We start from the raw sequence: 12,255 nt of genomic DNA, 5'->3' as shown, positions 1-12,255 counted from the left end.
TATACAATAAAAGAAGTATATGGAGTACTTTTGGGATCAATTACGGAGAAAAAGAGACCAATCTTACAATATCCGCTAAGTGCACCACGCGAAGGCAGCAAAACCAGAACTGGAGATGGACTGCCGCGGTCCCGGCGTAACCGCGGTCGGACCGCGGCAGAATGCTATTGCGGATTCTGAGAGGCTAGTTAGCCGCGGTCCTGGCATAACCGCGGTAGGACCGCGATAGGAAGCGGAAAATTGAGGGACTGGAGTGCAAAACACGGGATTTTTAGCCCAAAACCCTATATTAAACAATAGAACTCGCCCAAGGGAGTAATGTAATATTTTAGAGAGTACTTTTGCAAGAAAAACAAGTGTGAGAGATCACCCAAAACATCATATTTTCTTCTTCTCTTTATTTTTCTTGCAATTTTGATCATGAATATTTTCATAGTTCATTTACCCATTGTCATGAGTAGCTAAATCCTTTGTCTAGGGTTTTGATGGAACCTATTGAAGGATGAACTTCTTGATTATGTTAATATAATTTTCCAGTTTAATCTCTATTTGTTCAATTACGTGTTTGTTGTAGTTAATTGACAGGGTCCTCAATTAGGTGTGCATATTTAGTGTGCATACCTCGGGAGAGAGTGCATATTTAGGTGATTGTTGAACAACATCACTCCCAAAGTATAAGAGGGATCTATAACTGCGGGTTTAAAGGTGGGATTAGGGATAACGAAGTCTTGGGTGCAATCTAAAGTGAACTGTAATAAACAAAGCCAGCCAGCGTATCTCGGGAGAGTGCGTCTAGTAAATTATCGTGATTACTAGGGAGAGATTCATAGTAAAAAGAGCATTCATGATTGATAGAGATGTATTGGTAAATCTATATGAAACATAAACAGAAGAGATTTCATCAATAGGGGAAATCACTACCTTAGAACCTTTTCATTATTGTTCACAACTTAAGCATATTTAGTTTACAACTGTTTATTGACTTTCAATCTTAATTATTAAATATACCATCAACTGTTATTCACAACGTTTGGGAAAGTTGATTCTAAAGAATTTAGTAGGTCCAACGAAAGTAATTGATAGGTTAATTCTCTATGGATTCGATTCTGGGCATAAATACTCAGATTATATTTGCAACGTCCGCATTGTCCTTTTATAAGGCATAGTTGGGCGTGATCACTAAGTTTAAAAAATATTTTTTCCCTATCCCCCCTATTTTTGGTGTTGCTAGAGTGTTAAATCCTACAATGAAATTAGGAGGTCCTCGCTTTTGGTATTCAAAAATTTGTCTTTATCACTTTCAGCTGAGGAATTTGCTGCACTTGGAGATGCAAAAGCCTCAATTAAAATAAATGCTCAAACAATTTATAATGCTTATCAACTTGCCTTATATCATGCTAGACCAAATGTTCCAACTCCTACTTCGTCTAGTTCACAATCATCTAAAAGAACTGCGGGCCTAAAAGCCCTTAGTTCTTGGACAGAGTTTAGGGATTCTCAAGGTGATAATATTGGTGATAGTTCACAGCTAAATGAGCTTCAAGTTTATTTGTCGCAGGGACTTGAATCAGAGAATTCCGACGGCTCATTCGATGTTTTGGAATGGTGGAAGGACAAACAAAAACACTATCCGGTTCTTTCAAGGATGGCTCGAGATATTTTAAGTGTTCAAGCTTCAACAGTGGCATCAGATAGCGCTTTCAGTCAAGCGAGACTTCAAATCGGTGATCATAGAGCGTCTATGAGGGAGAGCTTGGAAAAATCAGTACTCTTCAGAGATTGGATCCTTTCCGAAAGAAGAAATTTTGGACTTGCAGAATCACAACCGGAGATAGACGAAGCTTATGAAGAAATGCTAGCGGAACTTGCGCATGATGCTGCTTCGCCCGGAAGCAGTGATGAACAAGCTTCTTTTCCACCACCACCAACGGAAATTCCTCCGGACATTGAAGGATTTATGAGATTTGTTAGAGATAATACATAGACTAATATGTAACTTGTATTTTGGCACATCTTCCTTAGTTTTTTTCCTTTTAATGGTGGTATTAGTACCTTGTTGTGCTCATTCCATTGGGGGGAGGAAGACTAAGAAAGATATTGTCATTTTTTGTTAATGTCGTAATAATAAAAATTATAAGACATTCCCTTGAATATTTCTTTGCAATTTATTTTGTGTTTAAATTTGATATAGTATATATATTATATATCTAATACATATAAACTATATATATATATCTAATACATATAAACTACATATATATCTAATATATACTATATCTAATACATATAAACTCTCTCTCTCTCTCTCTCTCTCTCATATATATATATATATATATATATATATATATATATTATAGATATAGATATAGTATATATAATATATATATATATATATATATATATAAAAGCTATATTCGATATAAGGCATATATAATTATATATACATACTATATATACTATATATAAATATATAGCTATATATAAGCAATTTATATTAGTATATACATATATAGTTTACAAGAAATTGCCTTAGATAAAAAAAATAAAAAAATAGCCCGGAACGAAAAAGCCCGTTTAGGCCCACGGGCCCGGCCTATTTAGTCTGGGACCATGTGGGCTTAGGACCGTAGTGGGCCGGTTCCACTGGACCGTTTGGCCCGGGACCGTTTATCCTGGCCCGTTTAGGCCCGGGCCCGGACCACAATACAGCCTTAATCTGGCCTAATATAGAGCTCATATTTATATTTAAATCCATCCACAGACCACAAGCCGATTCTGATCGCTCCGTACTAGGCTAATAACCTTTCAAGCGTCCATAATAACCCCTCCTTCCTATAACTCACAAGAACAACCTTCATAACCGGAGTAAACCTCTACAGTCCACAACCCAATAAACCGAGTGCCCTCCAGTCATGAATTCTCCATTTAGCTATATCACCACAATCTCCATGCTTGGTTTCGATTTTCGATCAATCAAGTGACTACATGCCACACTTATACAATCTTCCCGTGGAACACGCTTCCACGACTTCCCGTACTAGGTAACAAGTCTGCACACCCATACCACCGCCACACTAACGCTGTGACTCAAATCGAGAATCCACAATCAGTATGCAAAGCCTTTTACACAAGACACTAATCTCTGGTGACGCTGAAAACAATACCAGCTAACTTTAGACATCTAAATCCTTTCCTGCTCATCTGAGCTCATGACATCCTTGCCAACACTGAACCGCCACCTTGACCCTCACTTTCAAATTTCATACCGCTTACTGCACCTAACATGCCAATATGCGATAGTACAAGAATTTCATCAAAACTCCTGAACCTCTAATAGGGTAAACACTTCATCATATAGAAACCTTTTTACTTAACTCATTCCAGGAGAACCATAGTAACACACGAGTGAATTCTCATAACCGTAGAACATTCAAATACTCAAGTAGTGGTCTAAACCACCATAACCCTTCCGGGATCCGCCTACACATAACAGGCCATAATACTTGAATACTTCCAAATAGAATCAATTACGGCGGCCATCAAACCTCGCATGTACCGCCACAAATCACATGCATAACTTAATCACGCTGAAGGAACTGATCACCGCCACCATTATGCCAATTCTAAACCAATCTAACCTTTTTCTAACTCATCCTTAATTTGCCTTAGAGATAATAATAGCTCCATTCCTTGCAGCATCAACCTAAATCCGTACTCATCTTGAGTGACCTCATTCCACGAGACCACATTGTCTCCAAACCCATGAACCGTTTCATACCCTCCTTGCACGCACATTCGCATCTTCATGTCACGACCTTGGACTTGTTTATTTCGTTTGGGTCTTTTCCCTACACATATAAATAGTTATTAAACGCCAATTTTGAGGAAGAGACCGGGATTCAACGTAAGGAGGCAAGAACACACTAGGAGCAAGGCAGAGAATTCTTCTACGAGTTTTTCACTTCTTTATTCCTATTTTCATTATTGGTTATGAGTTCTAGTATTGTAGTTATGCATACTATTATGAATAGCTAATTTGTTATCTAGAGTTTTGATATAACCTTTTGTAGGATAAATTCTTGTTATGTTTTTATATAATTGAGCCGTTGGATTTCTCTACTTGTTCAACTACGTGCTTGTTGGTGTTGATTGAATGACCATCAATTGATTGTGCCTATTTAGTGTATACTGCTCGAGAGATAGTACATATTTAGCTAGTTGTTGAACAACACCATTCCTAACGTACGTGAGAGATCAATACGGAGGGTTTAAAGGCAGGATTAGAGATAACGAAACATTGGTGCAATCGTAGTGAACGGTGAATTAGTGCAAGTTAGTGTAGTTCGAGAGAATACATCTAGTAAATTGTGGTAGTTGCTCGAGAGAGAATTACGACAACCAAAGCACTTACGATCGGTACAAAATACCTAGGCGAAATAGAAGACACAACGGGAAGGATTCCGATAATTGAGGAAGTCATAACTCTAGACCTCCTTAATCGTGTCTCCAATCATTATCCTTGTTAATTGATAGTTTTACTGCTTTTTAGATTTTTAGTTAATTAGATAGAAATAAAAATTATAACCTTTATAATTAGAAAATTGTTTGGACTTGTGTTTCTTAGCGATAGTGAACAACTGTAGCTAAGCCTTAGTTCTCTGTGGGATTCGACTCCGGATTTGTAAATCGGATTATATTTGCAACGACCGCTTAGTCCTTTTTATAAGGCATAGTTGGGCGTGATCAGTCTCTATGTACGTGCCTCGCACATGAACCCTAAAACTGAAATAGAGAGATGAAAAATAAAAAATAAAAAGTAATTATTGTAAGAGATTATTAGATATAAGAAATGTACAACATAAATTAAACACGATTAATTCTTGTTACAAAAAAGAGTCGACTTCATGCATCATATGCAGATATCTAAGATACCACTCTTTTAGCTAATTCATACCATGATCGTTCATTATGATTTTTACTTCTTGGTTACTTATATGAGCATAGTGAGGTAAGGAAGACTTTTGTGAGCATATGAATTAATTTGGCAGATTTAACTATAAGAGCTTCGTTTTCACTATAGGAAGGAGAACAAGCTTTTGGTCTTTGAATATATCAACAATATTAACCTTATAAAGTGTTATCATTCATACTTTTATGATTAATTTACCACCGTTCTTTTTGCTTTTTCTTCTTTTCCTTCTTCTATTTATCACGTTTTTCTCCTTTTTCTCCGATCTGATATTAAAATTTGAGTCTTAGGAGGCTGATCTCCATTCATGTGACGAATTAATAAATATTTTTTGTTATACCTTTTGAACATCCATTCACTTCTTCGAGAAATTAAGTGACCTTGTGGTTACTTTATTCGGCAAATGGCTAAATATACTCCTCTACTTTCAAATATTGTTAACATGTATCCCTCGTTATACTATTGGGTTATCTATACCCCTACCGTCATACTATTGGATTATCTATACTCCTACTGTCTTACTTTGAAACAAAAATGCCCTATTTTGGATGGAGTGACACGTGGCAACACCAGATTAAAACGACTCATTTCTTTTTTTTTACCTGACCCCTATTTTCATTTTTTTCCAGTTTTTTTTTTTAAAATTTCAGTTTTTAAAAAACGAAAATATTTTGTTAAAAAACAAAAAATATTTTTTTTCTGTTTTTACAAAACAAAATTCTTTTAAAAAAATGAAAAAATGAAAGAAAATATTTTTCAAAAACGAAAATATTTTGTTGAAAATAATTTTTTTAGTTTTAAAAAACGATTTTTTTTTATGTTTTTACAAAAACAAATTCAGTTTATACAAATTTGTTTTTTCAGTTTTTACAAAAAGAAAATCTTTAAAAAATTGAAAAAAATAATTTTTCAAAAACGAAAATATTTTGTTGGAAATATTTTTTTCAGTTTCTAAAAAACGAAAATATTTTGTTAAAAACTGGAAAAAAATTCCAGTTTTTACAAAAAAAAATATTTTGTTAAAAAAACGATTTTTTTCAGTTTTTACAATTTGTTTTGCAAAATCTTTTCAATATCTTCTCAGTTTAAAAAAACGAAAATATTTGCAATTTATTTTAAGTTTTACAAAAAGAAAATTCTTTAAAAAAACTGAAAAATGAAAATATGGTTCGGGTTGTGGGTTTTTTGTAAAATGGGTTGGGTAAAAAAAAGAAATAGATCATTTTAATTTGGTGCTGCCACGTGGCTCTCCATTCAAAATAGGGGTAGTTTTGTTCCAAAGTATGACAGTAGGGGTATAGATAACCCAATAGTATGACAATAGGGGTATAGTTAGCCCAATAGTATAACGAGGGATACAGGTAAACAATATTTGAAAGTAGAGGGGTATATTTAGCCCTTTGCCATTTATTTTTTTTACTCTATGTCGTCTTTTACAACATTAATGTTATTTCTTTAATTGTCTAATTGTCTTAGGAGGTACTTGGTTAGTTCTTTTTACTCTATGGCAACCTTAAAAGCATTAATGTCGTTCTATGAGATTTATTTCTATTCTATATCTTTGGAAAATATGAGAAAACGTCCCTTGACATTTTTATCTTATTGTTCCAACTTTTACGGTTCATAACTGGACTTGTTTTATAAATCGTAAGCTAATAGACATCTCCTAGGCAAAAAGGATTTAGACTTGTGAGGAAGAGTTCTAATTCCATTGCAAGTCCAACTTGTCAGACATGAATGGCATATGATTCCTCCTAACAAATAATTTTGAGTGGTGAAATAATATGAATCTTTTAGTTGACTTTAGATATTAGGCAATGTCCGAAATATCAATATTTTAATTTAAAAATTATTTAAAAATAGATTTATATGCACAACCTTTCTTGAAAAAAAAAACAATACACATGTACAAATAGCTAGCTTAGACTGTCAACCCAGGTCCATACAAATAATAAATATACTATTATCAGAGTTTTCTACATAAGCACAATATATAGGTACGGCAAGCCTTCTTCTTTAGATTTAGATCCTTGTATGTTATATGCTACATACTATATAACTTGGTGCATCGAATGTGATTATCCAGGAATTCCTCTTCTACAGAGATATTTTATGTCCATGTTCAATTAGACGAAGCAAGGAACCGCCTAAGAAAAAAATAGTAATTTCCAACCACGTAAAAAAAAAATCTTTCATTACCTTAGATGTCGATGTTTGTGCAATCAAATCAAGCATTGTAGCAGATAATCTCTCAATCTATTTTGTATGATATGTTAGTTTAACTTGTCGATTTTTTTATTGGCATCTAAAACTTTCGCATCAAATTTAAGAGGAAGAAAAGGCGAAAAGTAAGTGAATTGAATTCATTCTCACGGTCATATGATGAGCAAAAAAAATCAATTAAAAAACAACAACAAAGCCTAGTTCAATAACTGAAGCTATAAATATGCAATAGAATGTAGATTAGATGAAAATTTTCCTGCCACATCAATGCTGGCATCCATTCCAGCAGAAACGCATGATATCAAACTATAATTATGCAAATCACATGTAAACTTTGTAAGCAAAAGGTTTTTATTATAGAGGATTAAAGTCAACACTTAATTACAACCAATTACATATTAGGTATAGTAACCGTGTCTAATGATGGTAATTTCAAAATCCTAGTATGAGAGAAATTCTTAATTTTACACTTTTATCCAATATGAAATTATATATTAAAAGATAGACTTTAAAATTTTAAGGGCATAAAAGTCGATTGATATTTCAGGGATATTTTTGTCGTACAATATTTAGCGTAAATTATTCGTGTTTTTATAATAATACAGACTAATATCTATGTACATGCTTTGCACGTATGTCTTCCGCTATATATAGATAGATTACTTATCTATTTTTGTTTTCAATTAATAATATAAGCAACTTATTTAATTTTTCTCGAGATATTATTAATTTTATGTAAGATTTAATTAATTGAAGAATTTCCGACTGAAACAACAGTTAAAGTTATTCGATGATAAATAGGCATTTCGGATGACGATGAAGTCTTTATTTTGCTTATTAGTTATTATCGGGGTCATCTTTTTTGTATAAAGTGGGAGATCCTGGTGAAATCATAGATTGCCTATGTGTTATCTTGAAATCGCTCATGTATTGTTTGTGATTACCTGAGTGATCTCTAGTTTCTCGCTCATCAGTTATTACAATGATCGTTTTTTTATAAAGTAGGAAATCATGTTGAACTCATAGATTACCTATGTGTTATCTAGAAATTGCTCATGTATTATTTATGATCGACTAAATGATATGGTCGGTCGCTTGTTACCAGGATCATTTATTTTAAAAAGTGGAAGAATACTCAACAGTTATTACAATGATTATTTTTTTATAAAGTGGGAAATCATGTTGCACTCATAGATCATCTATGTGTTATATGGAAATCGTTCATGTATTATTTATGATCGCCTAAATGATATCTAGTTGATCGCTTATTAGTTATTACCAGGATCATTTATTTTATAAAGTGGAAGAATACTAGTGAAATCATACATCACCTATGTGTTACCTAGAAATTGCTCATGTTATGATTGCATAAGTGATCTCCGATTGATCGCTTATTAGTTATTACCATGATGTTTTTCTAATAAAGTAAAAAAATCCAGGTGAAATCATAGATCGTCTGTGTGTTATCTTTGAAATTGCTCATGTATTATTTATGATCGCCTAAGTGATCTCCGATTGATTTATCATACTAGGATTATTTTCTTTATAAAGTGGGAGATTTTGGTGAAATCTAGATCGCCTATGTGTTACCTAGAAAACACTCAGAAATTTTTAAAACTCGATTTAACTACGAAGTTTTTGACTACAACCAAGTCCAAATCATATCTAATCTTCTTGAAATATCTATGTGTTTTCAACAAACTCCAACCATACCCCTATTGAGAAAAGAACTTTTTTTTGCCTAGATTTTTTGATTATTATATATTGGTAACAAAATTTGATTCGAAACCAGTCCAATCACCTTCAATCTTACTCAAAATTTATATATTGCATCATCCATGTATCTTTATAAATTTTAACCATACATATAATAGAAAAAGAAACCATTTTTTGCTTAGGTTTTTGAATGTTGTATATCATTGGTAACTTTTTCTGACTATTTTTTGTAATAATGCCTTAATGACTAATTATTGGTAAGTCATGTCTACTTGTGACTTATTTATGTAGTTCTCTCAAGAATCTGGGCTTTCATCCATAATGACCTAAATGAAATCCCTAAAAACAATACAACACAAGAATTATGTGATTAGTGATTGGTAACAAGCTGACAAGAAATGCTTCAAAAGATATTATTATCATTAATAAGAACAGTAAAAATTATTTGAATCTTCATTCTTTCTGAACTTGATAAAGGTTGTCTCTATGCATTTGAATCATCTGTCCCCTTAAACTCCATTCTGTCACCTGTGAGATATATGTCTTCAACAATAAATCCCCACATTCCTCAACAAGAGCTCTCTCTACACCACTCACTCTAGCTAGTTCAGATATTAAACTTTCTGTTTCTTCTGCCTTTTGCATAAAGTTCTGAATCTGCAAACCGATCATTTCCATCACCTTTGTAGATGAATTAAGAGCATCCCCTAACTCTCTTGTATTAACCTGAACTTCCGCGCTGATAGGAAGTCTTAGAGAGCAATTGCGCAAGGCACTAGTTGTACCTGACAGAGAAGTTGAGTAATCCTCTTCCAGGTTAGCCCATTCCTCAAGACATGGTGATTGTGCTTCAAGAATAGTGGATAAGGTTTTGATCCTTTGCAAATACTCAAGTTCAGCGCGTTTCTGGTGAACAGCATCACGTAAATCAGTTAACTGGTGTGCAAAGGAATAAAGCCTTCTCTCACTATCCTGTCTTTGGGAATTCATGGAGGTCTCTGCTTTGGCATTCACAAATCGCCATTGAAGGTAACGATTATAGAGCAACTTGAAGGAATGAACATCTTCCTGATCACTGAAACCCTTCCTTACTTTCCTTGCATCTGCTCCCAATTTATTGGAACTTGGATGAGGAGGCAAGCAAAGGCTCCCCATTTTGAAAGATGATCTAGAAGGGATGGAAGCAAACATGTCAGTTGGTTTGAGAGATAGCCAAGAGGAGGAATTTTCATTGTTGGCTGCTGGCAGATGCAATGAACGAGCGCAAGTAGAAGATGCAGATTTATAAGAACTGCAATCATCAAATGTTTTGTTGTTATTGTCTCTATTTCTCTCAGTAAGACATCTATCAATCTCAGGCATAGAAGACCTCACCGCTGATAATGTCCGCGTCTTATTGCTCTGGGTGCAAACTGGAGAACTCGGACCTGAACTTCCCTTAGTAATCTGGGTGCAAACTGGAGAACTTGGGCATGAACTTCCCTTAGTAGTAGCAGTAGCACCAGAATCTACATCATGGCTAGTAGAAACTTTTGAAAGCTTTCTGGAGATTAATGCTCCATCATCCTGAGACAAAGTACAAGGATTCACAGGTGTAGCAGTAGCCTCCCGCAATAGTTTATCAGCGGCACTGACCAATGTTCCTCCAGGATTATTGGTTGGACCGTGACGGTGTAAAGACTGAGGAGTCCTATATCTAGATGGGACAATCCTAGCAGCACCAGTCACTGTCGGTGTGTCAAGTCTTGAGGAGGTCTTGCTACTTTTTGATTGCAACACATCTGCAAGTTGCTGCTGTTGTACTCTAGTGCTGCCATGTTCCTTAGGAAATTTAATTTGTTGCTGCTTTCTTTGAGTGCAGACCGGAGAATTCGGGCATGAATTACTCTCAGTAGCAGCAGCAGAAGCACAACCATCTGCATCATTGCTTGTTGAAACTTTGGAGAGCTTTTTATGCACAATTGCTCCATCACCATTGGACACTGCACAAGGATTTAGCGGAGTAGCAATAGCCTCCTGTAACAGTTTAGCAGCAGCACTAACAGATGCAAATCCAGGATTACTCGTTGAACTAGCACGGAGTAAGGACTGAGGAGTTTGCCTATATCTAGATGGGACAATCCTAGCAGCACCTGTAACTGTAGGCGTGTCGAGCCGCGAGGACATCTTACCACCTCTTGACTGCATAACATCTTGTTGTTGCTGTACTCTGGCACCTCCATTTTCCTTGGAAACATCTACAGGTTGCTGCCTTCTCTGAACAGAGGACATTACGGCTGTTTAACCGAGGCAATTTGACCCTATTGGATAAAATTGTAATCAGTAATCAGAAAAATCAAGTGACCATGCATATAGGTGCTGCTGCTCAGTAAAATCAAGTTAAAGTGAAAATACCAAATACATCTTAATGAGAGATTAGGATGTTAATGACCAAAACACTAAAATGAACAACAGAAAAATTACATGAAGTACGGGATGCCCAAAATAGAAAAATGAAACCAGATAATCCACCTTTGACACAAAAAATATTGGGAGATGTCAAACTCAATAAATACCTCCAGATATTAACTGTCAAGCTTCAATAAACTAGCCTTTGGGTGCACAATTAGGCAGATTAATTTAAGGGGCACTATAAATCAATCGATTTCAAATGATTAAATTTGAGATAATTAGAAAATGAAACCCTTTATTTAGGCAATTAAAAGAGCTTTGAATTCGTCTGTACTGCTGAAAACTCATACTAAAAGGCAGAAGCAATACAGTTCTACTGTTTTCTCTTATGACAGAATATTAAGAAAATTGTTTACCAATACGCAAAAGGTAAATTAGCACGCCATCCAAAATGTGGAGCAACAATCAAATCAATAGCTGAGAAAAATGCAAAATCAAACAATTATGACCAAATCGAACTCAATAAAACAATTCCTATTCTAACCATTATAAATCACTCAAAAAGGGATTTAGGATAATGTTGAAACTAGTTTTGCAGAAAAAGTATTAAAAAAAAATAAAAAAAAAGGGACTTACAATTCTGAATGCAGCGTATAGAGGTGGTTTCAGCGGTGAAGTTGGCAGAAGAAGGAACTGAAATTTCGGATGGAAATTGGAGAAACTGCCCTTCTGAGCCGAAGTGTCAACGAGGAATTTTGACGGAAAAGAAAGGACAGAGTGAGTGATGTGAGAGAAAATGAAAGGGAAATGATAAAAGTGCTAAATATAGTAGCCGTTGATGAGAGCAAGAAAACTAGCCGTTGGCTAATAAACTTAGACGGGCCGATAACGGTTCAAAAGAGCGTGAAGCACTGAAACGGCTGAGTTACACAAATAGCGTCCCTTAAAGGATAAAA

General features: G+C 34.7%; 1 protein-coding gene across 1 annotated transcript; it reads right to left on the bottom strand.

Annotated features, from left to right (window-relative positions):
- Window positions 1-9,297: 9,297 nt before the first annotated feature.
- On the bottom strand, window positions 9,298-12,092 carry LOC107814034 (uncharacterized). The gene is made up of 2 exons (XM_016639359.2): window positions 11,936-12,092; window positions 9,298-11,208 (listed from the first exon to the last, which is right to left on the bottom strand). Exon 2 carries the CDS (start codon window positions 11,177-11,179, stop codon window positions 9,362-9,364), a length of 1,818 nt encoding a protein of 605 aa, XP_016494845.1. The 5' UTR covers window positions 11,180-11,208; window positions 11,936-12,092; the 3' UTR covers window positions 9,298-9,361.
- Between the last annotated feature and the right edge of the window lie 163 nt (window positions 12,093-12,255).

This window comes from Nicotiana tabacum, chromosome 7 (assembly GCF_000715075.1).
Source record: "Nicotiana tabacum cultivar K326 chromosome 7, ASM71507v2, whole genome shotgun sequence".
In the NCBI taxonomy this organism is placed as follows: Eukaryota; Viridiplantae; Streptophyta; class Magnoliopsida; order Solanales; family Solanaceae; genus Nicotiana; species Nicotiana tabacum.
This window is presented reverse-complemented; position numbering and strand designations above follow the sequence as displayed.

Coding starts and splice junctions, on each gene's coding strand:
- LOC107814034 (XM_016639359.2), bottom strand. CDS start 11,179: ATGTCCTCTGTTCAGAGAAGGCAGCAACCTGTAGATGTTTCCAAGGAA.